This window comes from Cebus imitator, unplaced genomic scaffold (genome assembly GCF_001604975.1).
Source record: "Cebus imitator isolate Cc_AM_T3 unplaced genomic scaffold, Cebus_imitator-1.0 Scaffold356, whole genome shotgun sequence".
Taxonomy (NCBI): Eukaryota; Metazoa; Chordata; class Mammalia; order Primates; family Cebidae; genus Cebus; species Cebus imitator.
Window position 1 is genome coordinate 754,451 of NW_016107671.1, and position 27,484 is coordinate 781,934.

The following is a 27,484-nucleotide window of genomic DNA, read 5'->3' on the forward strand; positions in this document are numbered from 1 at the left end:
AGCCACCGCACCTGGCATATATCATTTCTAACATAGTAAGTCATTTACTCATTGTCTCCCTCACTATAAAGGGGCTTTTGTGTGTTCTGCCCACTGCTTTTTCTCGAGTGCTTTCAACAGGGCTTGGCATGTAATAGGTGCTCAATAAATGCACTTGTTAAGTGCCTTATAAAACTCAAGGGTCTGATGGGACCAAAGGATAAGTCGGAGACTGGTCTGGCAGTTCAGGAAGGTGAGTGGGCAGTGTGCACAGAGGCAAATAAATAACACAGGCTAAGACTTTGTCACAGACATTTCTTGGAGCAGATCTCATGCCCCTCCCCCGGTTGACAAGGCTGGGTCTTCGGCCCCCATCCTCCCCCACCGTTTCAGCCTGCACTGACACTAACGATATTGAGGTCACAGACTGGCTTAGAATCAAGATCAGGAAGATATATGTTGGGGTGCCTCCCCCAAATCTGGGGGCCAAGCATCCGATCTGAGGGGCATGCGGCTGGGAAATTGGGCCTGGGGGCTCCAGGGGCTGAGGTCTTCCTGGCTCCCAGGGCGGCCCTCCACGCACCCCTGATTTGGGGGCAGTGAAGGGGAATCATGGATCAGAGGTGGGTCTCAGCAGGGAGCAGGACTGGGAGGCCTGGGAGAGGCGCTGCTGGGAAGTGGCGGCCAGGGGACCTTTCCCCAGCCCCCACCACTTCATCTGCAGATCCCACAGCACCGTACAGCACTCTGGTCCCCTGTCCCACCCCTCCCCAAAACGAGGTAGGTTAAGAATGGAGCTTCCCCCCCGCCCACCATGGAAGGGGGGAGACCGAGGCACAGAGAGGGGCATGGGGACCCAGGCTGCCCCAGCCCCCAATCCCTCTGCCTTCAGCTCTGGTGGGTCTGACAGTGATGAGAGCTGGGCAGAGTGAGGAGGGGAGAGACACCCTGCTTTTCTCTCACCCATCCGAGGGTCTGGTTGGGAGAGCTAAATCTCACAGGTTCCGGATATAATAAATAGTTAATAATTTAAAGGAAGAGACAGAAGACCTATCCCTTGAACCCCAACAAGGCCATCCAAGTCTGGGTAATGAAGAAAGGTAAGTGCACAGTTCCAGATGCTTGGGGCCAGATGCAGATCCCAAGCCCATACAACATTGAGACTGTCTTGCTCCAAGACCTTGATAACCCCATACAGGACACCAGATCTTCAATCCATGGGAAGTCTCATTTCACTTGGGGGGAAAAAACCTGTGGTACCCCCCTTCCACAGAAGAGACTCAGCGGGCTATGAAACAGGCTTTCAAACTTCCTGAAGCAACCTCCAACTCTAAAGTGGAAAAGAGCCGGGCACGGTGGCTCACACCTGTAACCCCAACACTTTGGGAGGCCAAGGTGGGTGGATCACGAAGTCAGGAGTTCAAAACCAGCCTGGTCAACATGGTGAAACCCCATCTCTACTCAAAATGCAAAAAATTAGCTGTGTTTGGTGGCACGCACCTGTAATCTCAGCTACTCGGGAGGCTGAGGGAGGAGAATGGTTTGAACCCAGGAGGCGGAGGTTGTGGTGAGCCGATATCATGCCACTGCACTCCAGCCTGGGCGATGTAGCAAGACTCCCTCTCAAAAAAAAGATAAAAAATAAAGTGGAAGAGAAGGGGTTAATGGAGTAGGAGAACATAAAAGGTTGGACTTGAACCTGGACTAGGGATCGAGGTTGGGCTTGAAGGAGGATCTGCAAGGCTGGGAGGTCGCGGGGGGTGGGCGGCAGAGACATAGCTAGCCTAAAAGCTTCCATCACACAGTTCCTTGGGCCCCAGTGTGACCAGCAGACTGTGGTGTGACTTCCAGCTCCTCTCAACCCTGGGCTGTGTGCCTTCACTTAATGAAGAGCCTACATAATCTGTATAATTATCTGTGACAATGCTGAGTCCTAGAGGTGACAGTAAGGGAGCTCCTAGTTGGTCCTTTGTCCTTTTTTTTTTTTAGAGACAGTGCCTCACTACATTGCCCAGGCTGGTCTCAAACTCCTGGCCTCAAGCGATCCTCCTTCCTTGGCCTCCCAAAGTGCTGGGATTACAAGGCATGAACCACTGCACCCCACCCTGGGCGGTCCTACAAAGAGTTCCAAACGATAGGGATCCCACCCTAAGATAAAGGGGTAATTCTGAGGATTGCCAGGGGCTTGGGCTGGGATCCTTGGGATCAGAATTCCAGAGTCTAGAACCCTGGGGTTTTGGGGGCCTACAGATGGCAGGATTCAAGGGACAGCAGGTCTCAGAGGACGTACAGGTGGGGCTGGGAGATTCAGGTGGAGAGGCAGCTCAGGCTTCATCACGCTAAAGAGGTTTGAGTCCAAAGAAATCTGGGGTCCGAGGGTGCTGGGGTCTTGGGGCACCTCAAATCTGAATGCCTCTGATGTGGAGGGACCAAGGTCTTGGATCAGGAACAATCGTAATGTTGTGGGGGCTTGAGCCTTGCATTTGGGGGTCAGTGGTACCTTGGGGTCTTACATCCAGTGCTCCTAAAGTACCTTCAGGTCACTCAGGGGCTGAGGTCCCAGGGGGTCAGAGGTCTGGGTCGCCATGAGCATCCCATCTTCTGGGAGCTGGACTACCAGCTCTTGGGGGGCTGGGGGGCTGTGGGTAGAAGGAGGCTGAAGATTCCAGGACATTTGGGGTCTCAAAATCCAGGTCCAGGAGGGACTGCAAGAGAGGGCTGTTTGAGAACTCGAGACCAGTATCTCAGCCCTGAGGTGTTGGTGACCTTTAGTCACACATCTGAGGACACCAGGCACCTCTGAGTCCTATAAATGATATCCAAAGATCCTGAGAAAACTGGCTTGGGGGCGGGTGGGCCTATGTAGGTCTTTCATCCCTGGCTTCCAGAGCATCTTGGTGTCTGATATCTGGATCTTGGGGGGCTCTGTGATGGGTCTCCCAAGTCATTTTGGTCAGAGAACATCTCGTGTTTGAGCATAAACAAGTGCTCAGTGCATCTTAAGCATTTTGGGGTCCTAGGGTGTCTGGGGACTCCCTGGACACCTTAGACTTCAGTGTTCCTGGATTGGAGGCCAGGTCTGTGGGCACTCGGTAGTGGGTAGATTTGGGGGCAGCATCTGGAGATTCCAGAGCACAAGAGAGTTTCAAACTATTTGAAACTGTCTCAGGGGGTCCTGCTGTCTCAGGGGTACTGGGACTAGGAGAATGTCTCAGATGCAGGGGCACCAAGTCTTAGGTGAACATTCAGGGGCTGTTTAGGGGTGACTCTAGGTCCTGCGGTCTCAAGATCTAATCTGGGAGTTGAATAAAGGCAGAGTCAGGTATGGGCAACTCCTGACTAATTGTGGGGCTGTAATCTGAGGGACATGGTGCCAGGCATGACCATGATCTAGATTGTTCATTTCAACAGGGACCTGCCCTCTCCAGGATCTATGAGCTCTCTGGCCCTTCTGAGATGCAAAGTATGGGACGCCTGGAGCCTCCTCGTGGGGAGTGGGGATGGGGGAACGCCAGAACTCAGGACGCCTGGGACCTCTTGGACAGACATCCCAGTGAAGCCGGGGCTGGGGTCTCTCAGTCCTAGGTTTGGGGTCCAGGCTCCAGGTCTGAGATCTCTCAGTCCAAACTCAAGCGCCAAGTTCCGGGTGTGCCTAGGTTTGGGTTTTAGGTCCGAATGGAGTCCAGGGTCCTGGACCCTCAATTTTGGGCCCTCGGACCGGCTAGGGGATCCGCCAAGCCGTCCTCACCGCGCAGCCTCCTCGTGGCGACCCCCGCAGCCGGCGCAGCCGCATCGCGCTGCAACCCAGTGACACGCGCGCAGGGGCGCGTAGCAGCAGAGGCAGGGCACTGCCAGGGAGAGCGCGGCCAGCGCGGCCCAGCGCGCGGCAGGGCGCGGGTGGCCCGGCTCGCAGGCACATGGGTCCGAGAAGTCGCCCTCGGCGTCCGACAGGCAGTGGTAGAGCAAGCTCTCGGCGCACCACAGGCAGCTCAGACGGCGCACCAGGAGGCGACCAGGGTCTGGGGCCTCTGCGCAGCGGCCGCCACGCCCGTCCGCTCGGCGGCGGAAGAGCGCTCGGCAATGCACGCAGCGCGCTGCCTCCTCCGCCTCCGGGGAGGCCTTGGCAGGAGCAGAGGCTGGGCCCGGGCCGGGGGGTGGGCGAGCTGGGGGCGCTGGGGGCGCAGCCTCTGTCAAAGGGGCAGGTAGTGCCGCTGGGGGCCCCAGGGCAGCGCCCCTCAACGCTCCGGTCTTGGCGAAGCGCACGACGCAGGTGGACAGGGCGAGGGGCGCGGGTGGCCCAGAGCGCCGGTAATCCTCGTAGCCGCGGCCGCCCCACCCCGGGCCCCCTGCCCCTGCCAGGGGCTCTGACGGCTCTGGAATCCCAGTGAACGGCAGAAGCGGAGGGTAGCTCTGCAGGACGAAGGGACAAGATCAGAATCCATCCCAGTCTCAGCCCCAGGGATCCAATTCTCTAGCACCCTCTTGGGTCTGGGATTCAGATTTTCAAGACCCCAGCTCTCTTCTCTCACACGATCCCTCAATCCCCACTTTTCTCCAGGAACAGGCAGAAGAATCCACACACGAAGCCCATACCTTTAAAGACCCAGAGGCCGAAGGTTCTCAGTCCTGTCCTCTCTTAAGATCCAAGAGCCCCAGCTCCCAGGCCCCCTCTACCTTGAGATCCAGGGGTTCTGGTCCCCAGCCACCTCCTCCTTAAGGGCGCAGGAGTTTGGTTCCTGGGCCCCTTTTACCCTCCTGGGTACCGACTCCCCCGCCCTCCTCGTGAGTTAAGCAGTCCTCTTCCATGAGTTACCCAAATATATTCTGAAAATGGTACCAAACCCCTCTGGACTTTGGCATCCCTCAAAATCTCCAGGGGCACAGGAGACTCGGGAAGCCCGCACCCAAGCCTCCTAGAACTCCAAGCCTCTCCCTATTTCCCCGCTGCTTTCTCGCAGTCCTGCTCAGTTATCAGGTCAGCCATCCCCTAGGATCTGTGTTCCCCGCTCCCTTAGGGCCCCGACTGCACTGCCCCATTCCCCCTGAAGCCCCAGGCTTCCAGGTCGCACCTGAGCAGAGGAGCGGCGGCGCTGGGGGGGCGTGGCCGGCCCGAAGCCCGAAGTTGACTCCATCGTGATGATGGGGGCCACAGCGGCGCTGGGAGGCGTCTCCTGGCGGCTGTGACTGGAGGAGGAGTCGCTGTCCACGTGGGACTGGAGGAGATTGGTGGCCTCAGCTCGGGGACACGCCCCCGCACAGCCGACGCCCTCACGTGGACCCCTCCCATTGAGAGCGAGGGCTCTGCGGCCAGGAAGGCCTGGGTTCAAACCCTGGCTCTGTCACTGACTGGTCGTGTGACCTCCAGCAAGTGAGCTCACCTCTTTGAGCCTCAGTTTCCTCCTCTGTAAAACGAGGATCCTAAGAGTATCTATTCATAAGGATGCGGTTAGGGCCACTGCCAAGGGCACAGCACATGCCTGAAGTACTGGGAGAGCTGGAAATGGTTACTGCTATTTTTGTGGCACCCTTCTCCTGATCAGATCAGCTCGCCAAACCTACGGAACAACGAATGGTCTTCCCCCTCCTCAGAACCCCTCTCCCCTGGGCAGCCAGCGGCCTTCCTCTCTCAGTCCCAGCCCCACACTGTTACTGGAGCAGTCCCACCCACTCCAAGTGTTTCCCTTCCCATGCAAACCAGGCTCTGTTCTGAAACCAGCTGAAACATGACTTCTCAGACCTTTAGCTTCCTTTCTGTCCCTTGGGCATAATTTCTACCTCATCTGTGCATTGCCTTCAATAGACATTCATTGAGCACCCATGACGTGCCAGACTCACAAAGACAACTGTGCAGATTCCAGAGGGAGACTAGACAGCAGAGGATCTTTCCCGGGGAAGCGCTGGATGGACAGGAACTGTCTGTGACTGTTGTGGCCCCTCTTCCATCTCCCAGGACCCTGAAAGTCCACCCTTTTCTGCCCAGGGAATAGATTTTATTCCTCTAGGTGTTTTCAGCAACTCCCACAGTTTCCAGCAAGTGCCAAATTGCACCCAATATTATGTGCATTCATTCATTCATTCACTTTATTCAACACATATTTACTAAACACTTACTGTGTGCCAGGCACTGTTTCAGGCATTGGAGACACAGCAAGAACCAACAAAAGATCTTTGCTGGCCTGGAGCTGACATTCTAGCATGGGAGATAGACAGTAAACTAATAGATAAGAAAACAGTGTTTTCAGAAAGGAAATAAAGAAAATGTCTTAGAAGACGGGAAAAAATTAGCACTAGACAAGGGGCATTGACAGACTGCAATTTAAAATGGAATACTTAAATTTAACTACTCAGGGAGGCCCTCCCTAAAAAGATGATATTTGTGTAAAGCCCTAAAAGAAACAAAGGAATGAGTCCCAAGGAAATCTGGGAAAGAGCATTCCAGGCAATAGCCAGTGCAAAGGTCCTGGGGTAGCACTGTGCTTGCCATGTCAGAATAAGAGTGAGGAGGCCGTGTGGCTGGAGTTGAGTAAGCGAGGGGGCCAGACACATGGGGTCAGATGGCATGGGATCTCATGGGCCACCATAAGGACTTTGTCCTTTACCTGAGTGAGCTGGGGCCCTGGAAGGGTTCTGAGTGTGGGAGGGGTAATGATCTGACTCAGCCGTTGATAGGGATCCTCTGGCTGTGTGGCGGGGCGGGAGGGAAGGAGTTGACAGTGAGAAGCTGTTGAGATGGTCCAGCTGGGAGGTGCGTTTGGACAGTACCAGGTTGGAGGCAGATCGTGGTGGTTTGCAAAGTGGAGCTACTACTTCCTGAGGGATGAGATGAGACGCATAAAAGGTAAGAGGAGTCAGGATGACTCCGAGCTTTATGGCCTGCATAACTGGAAGCATGGAGCTGCCATTAATTTGTTCATCCATTTATTTATACTATTTGTTCATTTTTATTGCTTACGTAGTTTTTATTTTCTTTTTTGTGAGATGTAGTCTCACTCTGTCACCTAGGCTGGAGTGCAGTGGCATCGTCTTGGCTCACTGACACCTCTGCCTCCCCGGTTCAAGCGATTCTCCTTCCTCAGCCTCCTAAATAGCTGGGATTACAGGTGCATGCCACCACACCCGGCTAATTTTTGTATTTTTAGTAAAGACAGGGTTTTACCATGTTGCCAGGCTGGTCTCGAATGCCTGACCTCATGATCTGCCCGCCTCGGCCTCCCAAAGTGCTGGGATTACAGGTGTAAGTCACCATGTATTGTTTATATATTTTTTAAATTTCTGGCTTTCCACACTAGAAGCTCCAGGAGGAAAGGAACTTTTTGTTCACTGATGTAACCCAGTGTCTAAAACACTGCCTGGTATACAGAAAGTGCACAATAAGGACTATTGAGTGAATGTATGAATCATGACAGGGCAGAGACTAGAATAACTGGGATTGAATTGACACTTATAGTTCAGGCCCAATTTGGTGTCCCTGACATGTGGCATGGTGCCTGCTACACAGTAGGTGCTCAAGAATGTTCATAGAACAAAAGCAAAATCCCTGTCCCCCCAGCAGAGAGGCCTCCTGGACACTCACCGTCAGAGGGCAGGGGGTCTCTGCAGTGTCCTGGGAAGGAGAGGAGGAGGAGGAGGAGGAGGAGGAGGAGGGGGTGAGTGAGCCTGGGGCAGGGAGAGAGGCAGAGAGTGAGTTCCCTGAGCCCAGCTTCTCCTCCCAATCCCAGTCCAGCCCCCAGCGCACACCACCTGGGCTGCTCACCTCGACCCAGCGCAGCCAGCGCAGCCAGCAGGCTCTTCTGGAACTCATCAGCCTCTGCAGGGCTCTGAAACGTCAGTCCAAACTTGCAGTCACCCAGGCTCCAGTGGTGAAAGATGGGATTCACCTTGTTGTAAACCAAGCCTGGCTTCAGGGTACACTCCAAGGTCGTCTGAGGGGCAGGAGGAGAGCAGGGTCAGATACCTCACCTCAGACATGCCTGCGACATCTTCATCACCAGCCCCCGTGCACACCCTAGTGTCTTCTCACAAACCTCATTTCCCAATCCTAGGTGTACCCCTGAACCCTGATCAACACTGATACAACTCCCCAATTTTACTTCTGTTTTTTGAGACAGTCTTGCTCTGTCACCCAGGCTGGAGTGCAGTGGTGTGCTCATGCTCACTGCAGCCTCCACCTCCCAGTCTCAAGCGATCCTCCCGCCTCAGCCTCCCAAAGTGCTGGGATTACAGGCATGAACACCCACGCCGAGCTACCCCCAATTTTCCTAAACATACCTCTGATACTCCAATATTTTCCCAACCCCTTAATCCCTACCTTTTCCTAACACCTCCCTCTGATACCCCTGTAGAAACCCCAAATCTTACTGAATGCCTCAAAACATTATTAACCCCTTTCTGGCTCTAATGCTTCCCAGACTACTGAACATCTCACAATGTTATTGTTAATCCTCTTCTCATAATAATCTCTGGAAACTTTACCCAAAAATGTTCTCCTTTTTTTTTTTTTTTTTTTTAAGCTTTTTGGCGAAGGGCCACAGCTGAGCTCTCTCTGTGTTGCCCAGGCTGGTCTCAAACTCCTGGGCTCAAGCAATCCTCCTGCCTCAGTCTCATGAGTGGCTGGGATTATAGGCATGCTACTCTACCCACCACTTACCCCAAAATAGTCTTATTAAGCTTCCACAGATTCCCCCTCAGGTGCTAGCCAACACCCTATTGACGTTCCCTCAAATCCTTGCCTAGTGTCACCATATTCCTTCTGTCCATTTCAAATCCCCTCACGGACTCTTGCTCTGAAACAAAACCTTTCCCTCAAGGCTTTTGCACAATCCATATCTTTCTACTATACCCCCAGCTGAAACTTTAACACTGTCCCTCCAAATGGTGCCAGACAGCCCAGTTATTCCCGGTGAACCCACATATAGAATTGTCAAATGTTTCTGACACTTTCAAATGGACCCCAACAAATGCTTCCTTCTACTGGGGCAGACAGGGTGGTGTAGGGCCTCATGGCGAAGATCTCTGAGCAAGATGGAGGGTTCTGAGCGGAAGAGGGACATGGTCTGAGTCGGGTGGAGGCAGTGCCCCCTGTGGAGCAGACTGCAGTTGGAGTGGGGAGCAGTACAGGGAGACAGTGAGGAGGCTGCTGTGACAGTCGGCCGGAAATGGCAATGGACAGGACTTTCCTAACACCCCATGTATCCTGAAATTCCTAACTCTTATCCACAGGACAGATATTTACTCCCATACTTCACACCCCAGTTTGATTTGTACGCTGGGAGGCAGCCTGACCTCTGCTCCACACGCCAGCCCCAATCCCCTCCCTTCCCGGGTCCCCACCCTGCCCGCATGCCCCAGGGTGGCTCACTTTCTGATCCCGGAGGCGCTCCCCGTGGATGACGTAGTGCCCCTGGCGGGCCCCCCCCTCGGGCCTGGCCCCTCGGACCCGACACACGCTCACCTGGCTGAGGCCCCCGCCCCCCACAGGCAGCCAGCCCCCACTGGAGTCATCTCGGGCCATCACCACAGCTCGGACCCGCACCATGTACCTGCAGGAGGAGGGGGGAAGGACAGGGACAACACAGTCATGAGCTTGAATCCTGCTCTCTCATGGAATGTTCTTCCAACCCTCAACTCCCCTCCAACTTCATTTCTCACGTCCGGGTCCACTGCGCCCTAAGCCAGCAATACCCACCTCAACCCCATGGCCACCCCCTTCCACCCTGGCTCCTTTCTTCCTCATGCCATCGCTTCTCTCCCACTCTGTCTTCTTCTCCACGTCTGCCCTTTCTCTGTCCTCACCTTTCCCCCATCTCTCCGCCCCCACCCCCATAGCCCTGGTCTTGCACTCCCCTGCCCCTCCTACTCATCCCTATCACCCCCTTCTCCTCCCTCAGCACATACCCACAGCCCCACCCAGCGCTCCCCCTCACAGCTGGGTGCCTGCGCATATATATTTTCTCTGGGCCCATCAACTCAGCTCCCTTTCTCCCAGCCCTGCCTCCGCACCCTGTCGTCCAGGCCACAGGCTGGGTGAGAAACCCAGGCTCTTTCCACCCCCCCATCCCTTCCCGGATTTATGAATGAGACCGGATGCAAAGCTCACTGAGTCACCCAGCAACGGGAGATGGGCAGGGAACAGGGAGAGAACCAGAAATGGCCAGAAAGAGAGACTGAGAGGGAGATGGAGGCAGAGGAAGTCAGAAACGGGCGACCAAAGACACATCCAGAGAGCATTTCATTCACAAAAATCAAGGCTGCTCCCTCAGGCCCCAGCTGAGGGAAACCAAGGGGGATAGATGGGGTTGGGGGGAGATTGATCCTTCCTCCCTCTTCCCTTCCCGCCCCCCCAGCCCCAGCATCCTTCAGAACCATTTTACCCCGCCCCCCAGCTCAGAGGACGTAGCCCTCCGCCCAGTAATCGGGATCAGCGTTCAGCCCCTCACTGTCACCCAGCACAGGGACCTTGGCGTCCCAACCTTAGGGACCCGGGTGAGCTCTAGCCCCCTCCCCCACCTGCAGGCTTCTGGGTTTCCCTGGCCCTTCGGGAGGGGAAGGGGCGGCCGCAGCGCCCCCAGCCCCCTTTTCTCAATGGGATGGTATTTTGTGAATGAGCAGTCACGTGACGCTGCTTCCTTTGTCCGCCCGCCTCCCCCGACAACAGGTGAAGCAGGGAATGAGGGCGGGGGTCCCCCCAGGGCCTAGCTGGAATAAGGCACTGGGATTTCAGGGTGTCCTACCCTCCCCACACATCCTGTGTTGCCCGGGGGGAGTGGTCCTCAGCGTTCCTCATGGTGAGGGTCCAGGACGGAATTTTGTGAATGGGGCATCCTTGGAGAAAGTCCAGACCCCCCAAATGAAGACCGGCACCCTGAATGGCTGTCGCGCAGTTTGGGGGGTTCCCACTCCCTAGTCCTCCCAGCCGGGGCCTGAGGGGCGTCTGGGTGGGCAGAAGGCGCAGCGCGGTCCTGGCCGCCCCCTCATCGGGCCAGGCAGTCTGTCAGCCCCCGCCGCCTCGCCCCCTTTGGCACCTGCCTGCGAGGCTCCGGCCGGGCTCCGAGCGGCGGCGACGCGGCCTCCTCCTCCTCCTCCTTTTCGTTCCGGCTCCCTCGCTGGCTCCGGCGGCGCTGGAGACGGGCACCGGGAGCCGGGTCGAGGGGGGAGGGAGGGGGAACCTGGAAGACGGGTGGGGGGGGAAGGGGCGGCTTGGGGGAGGGGTAAGAGCGAGGCGGGCTTACTTGCCCGCTGGGTCCTAGAGCCCGGCACTAGCTCCAGAGAGCAGCCCCCCTGCCCCCATTTTCTTAAGATCCAGAGGGAATCCCCCACTTCTCCATCCATCTGCGCCATTGGTCCCTAATGCTATGAGGAGGGGACAGGGGCAGGGGCAGGGACTGGTCTGAAGGTTCTAAAGAGGAGGTGGTCTACGCTGTGACTTCCAAATAGGAGGGGCTGAGTGCCTGGCAGGGTTCGATAAGGGGTGGGGCGAGAGGGGAGCCTTCACAAGGGGGTGGGGTTGGAGGGCCTGGGTATAAAGAGGTTTGGATGCTGAAGGCCAAAACTAGTGCATGCGTCACGGGAGGGGCGGGCCCACGGTGGATGGGCCTTCGGGGCACGCCGGGGGAAGGAGAAGGTCTTGGGAAGCGAAGTAGCTGGGTCTTAAAAAGGCGGAGCCTAGAGGTAAATTGCCTTAGGGGCGGGGAGGATGAGCAGTCCAAAGGGGAGGAGAGACGCATCGGGGCTTCCATGGGCGGGGCCTTAGGAGGGAATAAGGAGAGGGGCGGAGCATTTTAAAGGGGAGGGGGCAAGGAGAACGACCCAAAGGGGTGGGGCTAAGGAGAACGACCTAAAGGGGTGGAGTTTAGAACTAGAAGGCCTGGGGGCGAGGAAGAAGACTTCCGAGTATTTCATGGGGAGACTCCGGTTCGTAAGGGGCCGGGCTCCCTTGGGCTCGCAGGAGGGCGGGGCCTCGAGCTCCCGGGGCGGAGCCTAGATCTCGGGGGGTCTGTCTTCGCTGTCACGCCCACTTGCCTTCACCCGCACCCCCGTTCTTTTCGGTTATTTTCTGCTACGGCCGTTCCCTGCCCTGCCCCGGGCCCAGGGGGCCGTGGTCTGAACTCTGGTCGGCTGGAGGACTCGGTGAGTGGCCTCCTCTGGGCGGAGGCGGGGCCAGGGCGGAGCTTGGGGACGGGAGGAGCTTGAGTGTGGATGCTTGCTAGTAGATAGACCTGGAGCGGGAAGAGGCTTAGGAGTGAGACCTGAGGATCTGCCGCTGCCTAGGAATAGGGTGGGACCCAGATGATCCATAGAGAGGTGGGGAGTCGGAGAGTTAGAGGAGATGACTGAGGGATCAGCGTGACCAGCCAAGGGGACAGGCATGAAGCCTTAGTATGTAAAGGGGCTGGGACTGAAGTATCTGCAGCAGTGTTGGGAACATGAGAAAGAAGGCGTGAGTGTCGAAGGTCGGGGAACAGGAGGGCGACCTAAGACTTGGGCCTGAGAGGATCTTGGGCGGGGCCGGTGCAGATACATTAGACCAAGTACAGTCAGCCTCGTAGGGTCCCCACGGCCCTGGCAGGCTGACTGGCGTAAGTTTTTCTGACCAGTCTCCGAGCTCCGTCAGAAATGGGGAACATGCAGTCGGAGCCGTCCGCGGGCGGGGGCTCCCGAAAAGAGCAGGCCTCGGACCGCGCCCCCGACTCCCGCCGGACGTCCCTGGTGGAGCCCGAGGTGACCTCCCAAGCTATGCGCCTGACTCGCGGGCTGGGCGTCTGGTTTCCTGGCAGCTCCGCACCCCGGGGACTCCTGGTACCCGGGGAGTCCCAGGCCTCACCCTCGACCCTGCCCCTCACCTTAGAACGGCCCTCTCCAGTGATGCCCCCTCCTGAAGAGGCGGCCGCGGTCTCCGCACCATCCCTGGCCCCCGCGGGGACCCTGTTGCCCGGCCCGTCTAAGTGGCAAAAGCCCGCGGGCACTCCAGTGCCCCGGATCCGCGGCCTGCTGGAGGCAAGCCATCGCGGCCAGGGCGACCCTCCAAGCCTCCGCTCGCTGCCGCCGAAGCCGCCACCGCCACCACCCCGGCAACTATCCGTGAAGGACACTGTCCCGAGGGCTCCATCCCAATCTCCACCTTCCCTGGAGCCGTGGAAGCCGCCACCACCATTACCTTCCGAATGGCAGCCCGCAGACCGTAGAATCACTCCTGCTCTGGCCACACCCACCTCGACCCCCACAGAAAGCCAGGCTGGGGCCGGCAGCCAGGGCCAGACGACCGGCAGGGCTCGCGGAGGGGCGCCTCCCCAAGCAGGCGAAGGTGAAATGGCCCGGCCTGCGGCTTCCGAGTCCAGCTTGAGCCTGCTGTGCAAAGTCACCTTCAAGTCGGGGCCCTCTTTAGCCCCTCCGGCAGCCTCGAGTTCCTTAGCAGCCAAAGCTTCGCTCGGGGGCGGCGGAGGCGGCGGCCTCCTTGCTGCCTCAGGTGCCATCTCTTACGCTGAGGTCCTGAAGCAAGGGCCCCTGCCTCCTGGAGCTGCTCGCCCCTTGGGAGAGGTTCCGCGAGGGGCACAGGAAGCCGAGGGAGGTGATGGAGACGGCGAAGGGTGCTCTGGTCCTCCCTCGGCGCCTGCGTCCCAAGCCCGGGCCCTACCGCCGCCACCCTACACCACCTTCCCAGGCTCGAAGCCCAAATTCGACTGGGTGAGCGCTCCCGACGGCCCTGAAAGCCACTTCCGCTTCAACGGGGCTGGCGGAGGCATCGGGGCGCCGCGACGGCGCTCGGTCCCACTCTCTGGGCCCTGGGGCTCCTCTCCGCCACCACCAGGGCAGATGCACTCAGCTCCCGAGCCCCGGAGGCCCGCACCTGCCCTCCTGGCGCCGCCTATGTTCATCTTCCCGGCACCCACCAAAGGCGAGCCCGTGCGCCCAGGGCCTCCAGGCCTGCAGGAGTTACCACCAATGCCGCCGCCCACGCCACCGCCCGCGCTGCCGCCCACGCCGCCGCCCGCGTCGCCGCCGCCCACACCGCAGCCACCTGCGCTCCAGCCAACGCCGCTGCCTGTGGCTCCCTCACCCACCCCAGGTCCGGGCTATGCAGAGTCAGCCCTGGCTCCCACCCCAGGCCCAGGCCACGCAGAATTAGCCCTGGCTCCCACCCCAGACCCTGCTCTGCCCCCAGCCTTAGCCGCCGACCAGACTCCGGCCCCGGACCCAGCCCCATCCCTGGCTCCAGCTCCCACCATGGCTGAGCCCTGGCTGCCCGCGCCCGCGGCTGCGCCCAAGTCCCGCACGCGCAGGAACAAAGGTTCCCGTGCAGCCCGGGGCACGACCCGTGAGGATGGCTTGCCTGGAGATGGTCCTCGCGAACGACCTACAGCTACTGTGCCTGACAGCAGCGGTGGAGGGGGTGGTGGCAGCGGGGCCTCTCAGGCTGGGGCAGCTAACACCGGCGCTGCGCGCCACTGGCCGCCCTTCCAGGTGCTTAACTCCTGTCCCTGCAAGTGTTACTGCCGCCACCAGCCACGCCATCGCCGCCTGCCACGCAACGTCTCTGCCTGGTGAGAAGAGGGGAGAAGGGGCCAGAGGGGATACCCCTCGAAGTACCGAACCCCAGACTCTGTGGATAGAGTCCTACTCAGCCCTTTGGCTTCCTGACCCTAGAATGACCCACGGCCCTCCTCTCCGCCACCTTTCAAACCTAGTTGAGTTCCCACCCTGCAGGACCAAGAGGACCCTTGGTCCCATGCTGAACTTTGACAGGAAAGGGGACACCCTGGCCCAGCCCTATGGCATCCGATCTCCAAGTGGACCCTTGGCCCTCCTGTACCTCTTGAGCCATCAGAGGGAGGAGGCTGGTCCCAGCTGCCCTGACACTATACACTGCCTTGACCCTATCCCTGAGGGTACCAAGGAGGACCACGTCCCAAGCCATTCATGGATGGGGGTGAGAAGATGACTGTCTTCCTAGGACCAAAAGGGGGTAGACACAGCCCTCAACTTTACTACGCACAGGGGCAGCCCTGAACTCCTGACCCCTCTAGCCTCTGGCAACTTCTCCTGACTGTGGGACTCAGGCTTTAGCCACCGGAGGGCACTGATGTCCCTCCCAGCCCTTGTGCTGGGGAGGCTCCTGAGTGCCACATCCGGGGGGGACACTGCAACCTCTAACCACCCCCTACCCACACTGAATCACCAGATCTGGCCACTAGTGTCTGATCCTGGCTCCTGGGGACGCTGAATCACTGAGACCACTCTGGACCTCTTGAGGCTTAGCTGGGGCACTCACCAGCCCTCAGCTCCCTTTCCTATGAAGTGGACACAGCCCTGCCCTAAACTGCCTTTGGGATATTCCAATATGGCTTTCAGAAACTTCTGTATTCATATGGGGACAGGGAGGCCCTAGAAGGGGTAGGGAACTGGTCACATTGTGGGGCTTTGCTCTCTACCCTCCTGCCTAGGCTGAGCACGCCCACCAACCACCTGAGCGAGCCGCCCTGGGTTGCCACCATCAAGCTGGCTGGCTCCTTGGTGGCTGGGCTGGAGCACTACGACCTGCAGACCACCCACTCCAACTGAGTGTAGTCGGGCCAATGACCTCCACCTTCCTCTCCATGCCAATAAAATAACCAACCCAGATGGCAGCAGCTTGTCAATCACTCGCCAAGGGCTGGAGGGGTAGGGTGCAGCAGGGTCGCCATTAAAGCACATCTTGGAAACAATCAGGAGGCCAGACCAGAGCTGCAGCAACTACGGTTCCATTCATCCAGCACCCAGACTGACGGGCCCACAGCGGGATCTCATTCCCCTTCATCCATAAGCCCCGATTCTGAGCTGACCTGGTACCAAGCTCCGAGACTCAGCACACACCACTTGGCAAAGGAGTGATCATTCCCATTTTACAGTTGGGAAAACTGACTCTGGAAGACTTGACGTTTCCACATCCCACAAGGGATTCAGCCAGATTTGGCCCCATGCCTGGAACACTTTCCCAAGAATTTCAAGGCAGGAAACCTAGGCTGGTGGGTGTGAGGGGAGGTCCTCAATCACCTTTGTTCCACAAAGGGCTCAAACTGGCAGCCCACAGATGGGTTCCATTTCACATGTCATTCGAAAAACTGTTTAATTCATTGCCAACATTTTTTTCTTTTTAATGGGACACTTCACCCCTTTTGTTGAAAAACTCTGGTACCCTGGCCCAGCATTCCTGTGTCCACAGCTGGCTAGAACAATCCCCTTACCTGGGGCCATGACCTCCTGCAGGCCACAATGCTGCTGGGCCCCACAGTGGGCATCTGTGTTTGAGACCCTGAGCAATGGCCACCAGAGGCTGCCCAGCTGGAGGGTGTTATCTCCAACCTCTGAGCGCCCCAAAACTTCCAAGTTCTTCAGAGATAAGAACCTGTCTCTGCCATCCCAACTGGGAAGACAAGGGCCTGGAGGAGAGAATGTCAATCCACCTTTATTGGAGGAAACCCTGTGCTGTAACTGTTTTAAATAACTCGTGCCCTGCCCCACCCAGTGACCGGTGGGCTCAGACGATCATCTCCAGCTGCCGGGCATACTCGATGACCTGTCTGGCCAGTTCCGTGGAGGGAATGGTGGTGTCTTCTGGCTTCTGCTGCTGGCTGGCAAAACTGTAGTAGTTGTTGGGGCCCAGGACCCACCCTCGCTGCAGGAAGGGAGGGATTAGAGATGGGTGGGTGATCACAAAGGCACCATCTCCACCCATGGAGCCAGCACTTGCCCATGTGTGCCATGCTCCCCCTCCTCACCAAACCTACTTTACCCCAACGACTCTTTGCAAGTAACTTCCCCTCTCTGTGCCTCAGTTTCTCTGTGTTGAGACTGGGACCCTAATTACATACCTCTCTGGGTCGACTGTGAGGATTCAGTGAATCAACACCTTTAAAGTGCTGAGAATAGTGTTTGGCCAGAGTGATCTATCAGTATCAGCTGCCACCATCGCTCAAATGCATCAGTATCAGCTGTCACCATCGCTCAAATGCAATTTCACCTTTTTGTTTTTTCCCGTTTCATTCTTGTTGCCCAGGCTGAAGTGCAATGCGTCATCTCAGCTCACTGCAACCTCTGCCTCCTGGGTTCAAGAGATTCTTCTGTCTCAGCCTCCCAAGTAGCTCGGATTATAGGCACCTGCCACCACATCCAGCTAATTTTTTGTATTTTTTAGTAGGGACGGGGTTTCTCCATGTTGGCCAGGCTGGTCTCGAACTCCTGACCTCAGATGATCCTCCCACCTCAGCCTCCCAAAGTGAGCTGAGGTGAGAGGATCCACCTTAATGGATGTGAGCCACCGTGCCCAGCCCAATTTTACCTTCCATAGCCTGGTCCTGGCCCTCCTCCTGCAACACCAAGCATTGTTCATGCTCAAATGCCTGAGACTAAATGAAGCAAAGTCTTGCAGAAAAAGCTGCCACCTCTAAGAAATTTTCATAAAGACAGCAGCCAACATGCATGCAGCGCCCACCTCCAGCTGATGTCAGGTGCTAAGCTCATCCCATGTATTAAGCTCTAGCCTCATTGTGTGGATAGAGAAACTAATGCTCAGCGAGCTTTGGCAGCTTGCCTAGAGTCACACAGTTGAACTTAAACTTGGGCAGTCTTATTCCAGTGTCCCTCTAGGCCACCCCACAGTTGTGACTGCACCCCTTGGTCCCATGGCCCCTTGCCCTGCACCCCAGCCACCTTCTTGGCGTAGTCTGTCATCTTTTTGGGTGTGTTGAAGAAGAGGATCCGCGTGGCCTCAGTGAAAAGGATTTTCTCGTAGGCCTTCTCGATGCACCCAGCAATCTCATCCCTGGGGGAAGACGAGAAGCTCATTACTGAGCATCGACAACCTCCCAGGCCCTGTCCCCCCAGACCTGCCCTGTGTCAGCTCTGACCCTGGAGTTCAGCACTGATGGCAGGAATATGTGAGGGGCCCCGTTCCATTCATCAAGGCTCAGAGGGGCAGAAACGTGACCAGACTCGCAAAGCAAGCAAGAGCTACGGGGGATCCCCACCGAGATCTCTGACTCCTGGCCCCACGCTCTGAACCCCACTCCCAGCCACAGGATTTCAGGTCTGAAACCCAGCTTGGGATTCACATGAGGGCATCTCTTCACGTAACACCCTTTACCAGGGTGCTGCACCCCACTTCATAGATCCTGAGGGGGTTCCTTGTACCCATCAAGAGGCACCATGGACAACACTGAAGTAGAAAAAGAGCGAGGCATGAAGTCACTGTAGTGGGGGAGGGGCTTAGCTCTGGGGAAAAGCCAGTGACCGGGAGGAGTGCCTCCCACATCTCTTAGGCCATGCGATGGGTAGTGGGTACTGGCTACCACTCCTCACTTGAGTGTCTCTGGGCTTGCCTTTGCCACCTGAAGAATGGAAACTCATTCCAATCTGGTGCTCTGCCCGAGTGAACCAGCTCGGCCACCACTTCGATACCCTTTTACTCCTTAAGGGATTTGTATATCACATCCGCCTGCCCATGTGATGTCACTTGTGCATACAGCAACCCAAGGCGCTGCTGAGATTTGGTGACCCCATTCTAGAGAAGGGGAAACTGAGGGATCCACAGTTTTGGTGACCTGAGGTGAAGTCTCATGACTCACTGGATGGGCATCTGGGATGGAAGGCGGGCTACGACAGGCAGCACAGTCCATGCCTGCTGAATCAAGCCCATGCTCGGGCTGGACACACATGGCCACACATCTCAGCAGCCAAGGGTGGTGAGTGAGATGAGGGCTATTATCCACAATCCCACGCCCAGGCCCAATTCACTGAAAAGGGGTCCTGAGGTGCTAGGAGCATGAGAAACATGCCTAGCCTACCCAGACAACCAGTGGCTAGAATGACATTCAGACTCAGAGCCATCTGACTCAAGCCCAAGTGCCTTCCAAACCCCACGGGGTCCGGGCCCGCCATGTACCTGATAGTGTCCAGCAGGATGTCAATGAAGAAGGTGTAGCTCTCAGCGGGGATGTTTCCCTTGGCCAGGAACACCTTGTTGTAACTGCCCTCCATCAGGTACTGCAGAGGCCAGGAAGGGGAAGACAAGAGTCAAGAGGAGGCTGCACAGGGCCTACCTGTGTGGGCCTCATCACACTCCCAGTGCCCCTGTAAGCCCTACACTGCCAGAACACCCTTTGCCACACAGCCACACCCCTTCCCTGGATACTCCCTATTCCAGAAAGCCTTTGCTGGTTTATACACACACACACACTCACACACACACTCTCTCTCCCCTTTCCTCCCTCCTTCCTTCCCTTGCTTCCCCCGAGCCTGCTCTGGGGTGGCATCTCATTATCTCATCTACTTCCAATTATCCATCTATTCTCTGGGAGGGAGACAGGGCTGGCTCCACTCCCGGCTTATCCCTGTACACCTGTGCCCGAACTGTGCTGCCCGCCCTAACTGCCCTCTCTCCCACCCTCTCCCCACTGACCAAATCCTCCCATAAGACGTCAACTCCAGGAACAACTTCCTAACCTTAGGTCTAAGGCTTTGCCCTGGACCTGCTCACTTTGTTCCAAAAACACTGTCTTCTTGGCTGTCCCTCGACAGACATGGTGCTGCCTTAGGACACCTGGACTGGCTGGTCCCTCTACCTGGCTGTCCACAGGGTTCAGTTTCTCACCCTTTTCTTTTTTTAAAAAACATTTGTTTTCACTTATTTTTTTAATAGAGATAGAATCTCACTGTCACCCAGGCTGGAATACAGTGGTGTGATCACAGCTCACTGCAGCCTTGAACTCCTGGGCTCAAGCAGTCCTCCTGCCTCCGCCTCCCAAAGTGCTGGGATTACAGGCGTGAGCCAGTTCCTCACCCTTTTCAAGTCTTTCTCCAATTTCGCCTTTTCAGCAAGGCCTTCTGACTCCCCAAGTAACTGTTACCCCTGTCCCTGCCTCTCCACCCTCCTTCCTTTTTCCCACAGCACTCAGCATCTGACAGACCATGCAGGCCACTCATTCTTCGGGCTTACTATCTGCTTCTGCCCTCAGTGTCATCACCACAAGATCATGGATTTCATCTGCTTGGCTCACTGCACAGTCTGACAACCTATCACAGCGCCAGGCACACAGCGGGGACTCACTATTTGCTGGGCAAACAAGAAGATGAGTCCATGGGTGGAAAGATGGGTGAACCCTGGCCACCCCTTCAGGAAAGCCCTCCTAAGGCCATCCCTGCACCAGCCCCTCTGGCCAGGCCCTCCCCTGCCCCTTGCTGTCTCACTTGCTCCAGGGACACAGGGTGCTTGATGTAGACATTGGTCTGGATGTCTTTGGCAGGCAGCCGCTCCAACTCTGTGTGGAACTCAGCCACCCGGTTCTGGGACAGCAGGAAAAGGAGGTTGAGGCCCAAGAGCTGGTGCATGTAGGCTGACTCGGGGAGCTGCTCCCTGTGGACCAGAGAAGGAGGATTTAGCAACCTAGCAAGCCCTCCACCCCGGCTTCAGGCATCCTCACCACTGCCCCAGGCATCTCCCTAAAGAGGTATCAAGTCTTGGATTTTCATATGAGGAAACTGTGGCCCAAAGACGCATGAATAATTCACTTATAAGTCATATTGACCCATGCGAGTGACCTCACTTCAGTGAAATGACAGCCTCAGTTTCCCAAAGTGTAAACGAGATGGAGTCTTGCTCTGTTGCCCAGGCTGGAGTGAGAGGCACAATCTTGGCTCACCTCTCCCTCCTGGGTTCAAGTGATTCTCCTGCCTCAGCCTCCCAAGTAGCTGGGACTACAGATGTGCACCACCACGCCCAGCTAATATTTTGTATTTTTTTTTTTTTTTTTAAAGAGACGGGGTCTCGCTATGTTGCCCAGGCTGGAGTGCAGTGGCTATTCGCAGGCATGATCCCACTACTGATCAGCACGGGAGTTTTGACCTGCTCCATTTCCGACCTGGGCCAGTTCACCCCTCCTTAGGCAACCTGATGGTCCCCCACTCCCAGGAGGTCACCATATTGATGCCGAACTTAGTGTGGACACCCGATTGGCATAGCGCACTACAGCCCAGAACTCCTGGGCTCAAGTGATCCTCCAGCCTCAGCCTTCCATGTAGCTGGGACTACAGGCATACACCACTGTGCCTGGCATATTTTGTATTTTTTAGTAAAGATAGAGTTTCACTGTGTTAGCCAGGATGGTCTCAATCCCTGACCTCATGATCCGCCCGTCTTGGCCTCCCAAAGTGCCAATTACAGGTGTGAGCCATCGTGCCCGGCCTTTTTAAAATTCTGAGACAGGGTCTTGCTCTGTCATTCAGGCTCACTACAGCCTCAACTTCCCATGCTCAAGCCGTCCTCCCACCTCAGACCCCCAAGTAGCTGGGACTACAGGCGCACATCGCCATGCCCAGCTAATTTTGGGGGATTTTTTTTTTTTTTTTTTTTTGTAGTGACAGGATTTCGCCATATTGGCCAGGCAGGTCTGGAACTCTGGGGCTAAAGTGATCCTCCTGTCTCAGCCTCCCAAACTGCTGGGATGACAGGCATGTGCCATCATGCCTGGCTTCACAGCATCCATTTTGTAGAGATGGGTTGAATGAACAAGGGTTAAGTGAATTAAATGATTCAACCCAGGTAAAGCGATTAAAACAATACCTGGCCCAAATAAACACGAAATCTTAGCTATAATTGTATTTAGAGTCACTGGAGTCAGGTATAATGGCTTAACACCTATAATCCCAAAACTCTGGGAGGCCAAGGCAGGAGGATCACTTGTAGCCAGGAGTTTGAGAACAGCCTGGACAAAAAGCAAGACCTATCTCTACAAAAAAATTAAAATAAAAGAGCCAGGAGTGGTGGTGTGTACCATAGCCCTAGCTACTTGAGAGGCTAAAGCCAGGAGTATCACTTGAGCCCAGGAGGTCAAGGCTGTGGTGAGCCATGACTGCACCACTGCACTCCAACCTGGGCAACAGAGGAAGACCCTATCTCCAAAAATAAATAAATACATAAATAAAAGAATCACCACTCCTTACTTACTCAGGAAACTGACAGAGGTAAAGTCATTTTCTCAAGCCCTCATAATCAGGAAGTGGCTGAAAGTTTCTAAGCCAGGTTTGTCTGATGTCAAATTCCCAATTGTTAATCTGTTTTATATTCAACACATATCCAGTGAGCCCCTCCTCTGGGCCTGGCCCTGTGGTAGGCAGTGCTAGGACATAGCAGTAACCAAGACAGTTTCAGACTCTGCCTGTAGAAAGCTCACGGTCCAGTGAAAGGGCTGGGGTGGGCAGGCACAGGCAGAGGGCTCAGAGCTGGAACCGCACTGGCAGCCACAGGAAAGAACTTGGTCTTGTGCCTGAGGACCGTGGAGAGCCATGGCAAGTTCTGAGCTGCGTATGGACACTGTCAAATTTTAGTGTCACACAATCCTACCGGATGCCACGGGGGTCCGAGTCAGAGGGGCAAGGCTGGGGCCAGGGCAAGTGAAAGGCGATGGCAGCCCCATTGGGCAGACAGAAGGCAGTGTGGAATGCATAGGGGGAGGCTGACTAGGTCCTGTGAGACTGGATCACACAAGCAAAGTCTCAGGACCTCCAAGCCAACCCCCAACCCTGCAGCCACTGAGGACAAAACTAAGCCAGGAGAAGTTCCCAGGTGAAGGAAGAGGATCCAAGTGGCCCGAGCTCCAGAGATAAAGGAGCCGCCATGCAACCACCCCCCAATCAGGGGCAGGGCCCTTCCTCACTTGTAATCGAAGTAGTAGCATTTGAGCTGGGCCATGTAGCGCTCGAAGGAGGGGATGTCCTTGCGGAGGATGCTCCACTGGGCCCCGATCTCCAGTATGTCCCCTGTGGGTGACAGAGTGAGCTCTCAGGAGGTGACTGAGTTCCCTTCCCCAGCCACCACCGCTACCATTCCTGCCATGACCCCGAACTCATCACTACCCACTGACCGCAGTGACACTCACGGGCCAAAATGAGCTGCTGTTTGGTCAGCTTGGTCCCTGTGGTTGGCAAGAAGTTGAGCTCCAGAAGGACTAGCTGATGGGGAGGGGAGGGAGGGAAGAAAGAAAAAATGAACATTCAAATACAGATTACTTACCTGCTCTATGCTTTGGTCTTCCCACCTGGAAAATGGAGCTATCATCATGACTCATGAGGAGTCCCTCCTCATAAAGCACTCAGAACAGGGCCTGAGCACACAACACATGCCCATTTAAGATTACATCACATTACGATTATTAATAGCCCCACTGGGTAAACAAGGGGGGACACTCAGTGCCTGACCCAGTAGAATGACGCGGCAGGGGGAACCAGCACATTCAATTCTTGGCCGATCTTCCCCACGTTCTACTGGGGAAGGGGTAGCTAGGCTATCCCCAGAATCTGTATTTGGGAGGTGGAGGTCCAAATCTGCCCCCACAGTTCAGCCCGTACATCATTCCTTAGTAGACTCAGTAGCTTGTTCCAAACCACTGCATTTACACCCCCTCCCAAAACGCGCTTGGTCTCAAGCACTCTGAGCCTCCTATTCTTGTTCTCTACCTTTAAGACTCTTTCTTCTAGGCTCAGTCCTGCCTTCACAACTAGGCTGTCCCCTCTCCCCAGAGACGCGACCCGAAGCCCCAGATCTCTCACAGCCTAACCCAGCCTGGTCTTAACCACACACCCCCTACACAGCCCACCTTTTCAGTCTCATTCTTTTATCACTCTGGCCAGTCCTCATTTCTTCCCACTTGGTCTTGCCTGGAATCGGCCATCAGGAAAAGCCCGAACCCCAATCCTGCCACTCCGACCAGGTAAGCCTCTGAGCACCAAAAATTTAATCCCTCACTCAGTTCTGCCATCACGAGTCTTTCCATCATTCCCCCATCACCCCCGCGTGGGTCCATTCCAGTCATCTCTCACTTAAAATTGTAGAGACAGAGTCTCGCTTTGCTGTTCAGGCTGATTGGAACTCCTGGCCTCGGCCTCCCAAAGGGCTGCGATTACAGGTGTGAGCCACCGCGCCCGGTCCCTCTCTCGCTTCTTGACCCCCTCCGGGCCCGCACCTTGGCTGTTCCAAATCTTTCGCCCCATCGGAGCCCCTAGCCCGTCTCAGTCTCGCGGGCACCGAGGTGTCTTCTGTGGCCCGGGACTTGCTTGGGTCCAGACACCTCATAGCGCCCCCCACGCCTGCAACACTCGGTTTCCTGGGCCTGCCGACCTTACCTTGAGCCGGCCCAGCTCTTCCCCGCACTTGCTAAGATTGGGGCTTTTACGGTTCCACTCGCCCTTGAGTTGCTCGTACATGCCGGCCGCGGCCTGCAGGACAGCGCCCGAAGGCGCCGCAGCCCCGGAGCTCGGGAAGCCGGCCGCCCCATTCACCGCCGCGGCCGCCATCTTGCGTGATGCGGCAAACCCACCGCCTAATTTACGGCAGCGCCGCCTACAAACGCTCGCCCGGCGGAAGTGGGGCCGAGAGGTGGAGCCCAAAGCCCGGGGCGGGGCTACAGCCTGCCTCCGCCCGCCCCGGGTAGCCCGCTGTCGCTCTCGAGGTGGCGCCCTCGGAGCCCTGCCCTTAATGAACATGTCAGTTGGAGCCCCACCCCTGTCGTCACTCAAGATGGTGACCGGAAGTAGGGATTTGCCCTAAGTGAAAATGAGAGCTGTCTCAACGCCATCCACTCCGCCCCCCAACCTCACGGTTCCAGTAATAAATATGGCTGCCCTGGCTTCACTCGGTGTTGGGGACGCTACATAGCTGTCCTGGAGGTTTTGCCTTTAGGGCAGCTTTTCCAAGCCAAGAGGTGGCAATGTCGTGCCATTTGGCAAGGGGTGTTATTCTCATTTTATAGACAGGCTTTGAGAGGCTGGGTAACTTCCAAAGGACTAACAGCCGTCTCTTTCTCAAAGCATCCTTCCACGTTTTTTTTCCCAAGCTTATGCAAATATGAACGAACTCATCCAGTTCTATGGCTTTAAATATATGTGCCGGGCGCGGTGGCTCATGCCTGTAATCCCAGCACTTTGGGAGGTCGGGGCGGGCAGATCACACGGTCAAGAATACTGGCAAACATGGTGAAACCCCGTCTCTACTAAAATTACAAAAATTAGCTGGGCGTGGTGGCGCACACCTGTAGTCCCAGCTACTCGGGAGGCTGAGATAGGAGAATCGCTTGAACCCAGGAGGTGGAGGTTGCAGTGAGCCAAGATCGCGCCACTGCACTCCAGCCTGGCAACAGAGCAAGACTCCAACTCAAGAAAAAAAGAAAAAGAAAAAGGAAGTCATAAATAAGTGGAGGATTTAAGATGGAGTTTAGCTCTTGTTGCCCAGGCTGGAGTGCAATGGCGTGATCTCGGCTCACGGCATCCCGGGTCCCGGTTCAAGCGTTTCTCCTGCCTCAGCCTCCCAAATAGCTGGGATTACAGGCATGTGCCACAACGCCTAGGTAGTTTTTGTATTTTTAGTAGAGACGAGGTTTCACCGTGACGGTCAGGCTGGTCTAGGACTCCTGAACTCAGGTGATCCACCTGCCTCGGCCTCCCAAAGTGTTGGGATTACAGGCATGAGCCACTTTGCCTAGCCAGGATTCACAACTTCTTAAACCAACTTCTGCTTCCTCCATTGATTGATATTACACTTGCACATTCAACATCCCTTCCTCTCTCTTTTTTTTTTTTTTAGAGGGAGTCCCTCTTCCAGCCTTTTTCTCTCCCTTTAAAAATATTTTGGCTGGGTGCAGTGGCTCACGCCTGTAATCCCAGCACTTTGAGAGGCTGAGGCAGGCAGATCATGGGGTCAGGAGTTCTAGACCAGCCTGACCATCACAGTGAAACCTCGTCTCTACTAAAAATACAAAAATTAGCTGGGCTTGATGATGCATACCTGTAATCCTAGCTACTCAGGAGGCTGAGGAAGGAGAATTGCTTAAACCCAGGAGGCGGAGGTTGCAGTGAGTTGAGATGGCACCACTGCATTTCAGCCTGGGTGACAAAGTGAGACTCTGTCTCAAAAAAAATTATTTAAAATTTTTTGTAGAGACAGGGTTTCACTATACTTCTCAGGCTTGTCTCGAACGCCTAGGCTCAAGCAATCCTCCTGCCTTGAACTTGCAAAGTGTTGGCATTACAGGTGTGAGCCACCGTGTCTGGCCAGCACATTTTTCTCAAACCTGACTCTCTCCACCATTTAGAGTGTCATCTCCATGAAGGCAGGACAGTTTCCTTCACTACTGAATTCCCAGTATCTCGGTGCTTGGCAGATATTAATAGACAGTCAATAAATATTTGTTAGCTGGGCACGGTTTCTCACGCCTGTAATACCAGCACTTTGGGAGGCCAATTGGGTAGATCACTTGAGGATAAGGGTTCAATTCTAGCCTGGCCAAGATGGCAAAACCCTGTCTCTACTACAAATACAAAAAGATTAGCGTGGTAGTGGGTGCCTGTAATCCCTGCTACTCCTGAGGCTGAGGCAGGAGAATCGCTTGAACCCAGGAGGCAAGAGCTGAGATCGTGCCACTGCACTCCAGCCTGGGCAACAGAGCAAGACTCCATCTTAGAAAAAAAAAATTAGCCGGGTGTGGTGGTGCACACCTATGATCCTAGCTACTCAGGAGGCTGAGGCAGGACAATTGCTTGAGCCTGAGAGGCAGAGGTCGTAGTAAGTCAAGATTGCACCACTGCACTCCAGCCTGGGCCATAGAGTGAGATCCTGTTTAAAAATATATATATTGTTTCAAGTATGAGGGGAAACCCAGTCCCAGTCACTCTATCTAGGCCAGAAATGCAGACGGTGGTATTTAAAACACATGTTGACTTAGCTGATACAGGATTATGATGTGTTTATCTGGACCATGAGGTGACTCGATAGAATCTTAGTGGTGGAAACATCCTTAGCCAGTAGATCTTACACACGTGAGTGTTGCCAGCTCTTGTTATTGTCAAGTTTCATTAGGATTTTGTGCTACCAACCATGCCTAGTCCATGCCAACCCCTGGTTTATTCTTCCACCCTGACACTCTGGGTGGGCACCAACTAGATACAATCTCATACCTTTCCTCATTCAGTCTTTCATGTGTTCATCCATTAATGCTGACTGAATGCCTACCATGCATCAGGGTATTTTTTTACTCATTTATTTCCTTCTGCCTTCATACCTCCACCTGTCGATTCATCAGTCACTATGTATTCATCCAGATTATGGACTATATAACCTCAGATGGTGAGGGGAGTTGTCCTGAGGTCAGAGACTGCACTTAGAGGGGGACAGAGAAGAAAAAACTACAGGGAAATGTAGTCCCCAACATCCACAGGAGGCTGAATCCTGTGGAAGTTGGGAACTTCTGAATCAAACTGTACCTGAAGCCAAATTAACAACACCTATAAATTACCATTTTCAGGTAGACAATTTGAGGGAAATATTTGCTATTTGCAACTAAAATAAGAATCCTGACATCTCCAGGGTCCCTTCCTTAAGACATTAGATAGGTGTGGACATTCAAAATATTTTTTTTTTTTGAGTTTCGCTCTTGTTACCCAGGCTGGAGTGCAATGGCGCGATCTCGGCTCACCGCAACCTCCGCCT

The 27,484-nt window shown here is 55.5% G+C and overlaps 3 protein-coding genes across 5 annotated transcripts; 1 reads left to right on the forward strand and 2 right to left on the reverse strand.

Annotated features, from left to right (window-relative positions):
• Window positions 1-276: 276 nt before the first annotated feature.
• SPRED3 (sprouty related EVH1 domain containing 3) lies at window positions 277-11,148 on the reverse strand. Of its 3 annotated transcripts, none has more exons than XM_017506595.2 (6): window positions 11,005-11,148; window positions 9,338-9,518; window positions 7,733-7,901; window positions 7,553-7,635; window positions 5,049-5,192; window positions 277-4,389 (listed from the first exon to the last, which is right to left on the reverse strand). In XM_017506595.2, exons 2-6 carry the CDS (start codon window positions 9,512-9,514, stop codon window positions 3,724-3,726), a joined length of 1,239 nt encoding a protein of 412 aa, XP_017362084.1. In that variant the 5' UTR covers window positions 9,515-9,518; window positions 11,005-11,148; the 3' UTR covers window positions 277-3,723. The 3 variants fall into 3 exon arrangements, with proteins under 3 accessions (XP_017362084.1, XP_037586670.1, XP_037586671.1); XM_037730742.1 differs by having other exon boundaries at window positions 11,001-11,148; XM_037730743.1 differs by having other exon boundaries at window positions 3,318-4,389; window positions 9,431-9,518.
• A 678-nt stretch (window positions 11,149-11,826) lies between these two features.
• Window positions 11,827-15,955, forward strand: GGN (gametogenetin). Its single transcript, XM_037730744.1, has 3 exons — window positions 11,827-14,041; window positions 14,081-14,516; window positions 15,417-15,955. The coding sequence occupies exons 1-3, from the start codon at window positions 12,592-12,594 to the stop codon at window positions 15,532-15,534; spliced, it is 2,004 nt and encodes a 667-aa protein (XP_037586672.1). The 5' UTR covers window positions 11,827-12,591; the 3' UTR covers window positions 15,535-15,955.
• A 106-nt stretch (window positions 15,956-16,061) lies between these two features.
• On the reverse strand, window positions 16,062-24,544 carry PSMD8 (proteasome 26S subunit, non-ATPase 8). The gene is made up of 7 exons (XM_017506598.2): window positions 24,127-24,544; window positions 22,884-22,956; window positions 22,662-22,764; window positions 20,197-20,362; window positions 18,893-18,993; window positions 17,662-17,773; window positions 16,062-16,627 (listed from the first exon to the last, which is right to left on the reverse strand). Exons 1-7 carry the CDS (start codon window positions 24,484-24,486, stop codon window positions 16,490-16,492), a joined length of 1,053 nt encoding a protein of 350 aa, XP_017362087.1. The 5' UTR covers window positions 24,487-24,544; the 3' UTR covers window positions 16,062-16,489.
• Window positions 24,545-27,484: the final 2,940 nt, after the last annotated feature.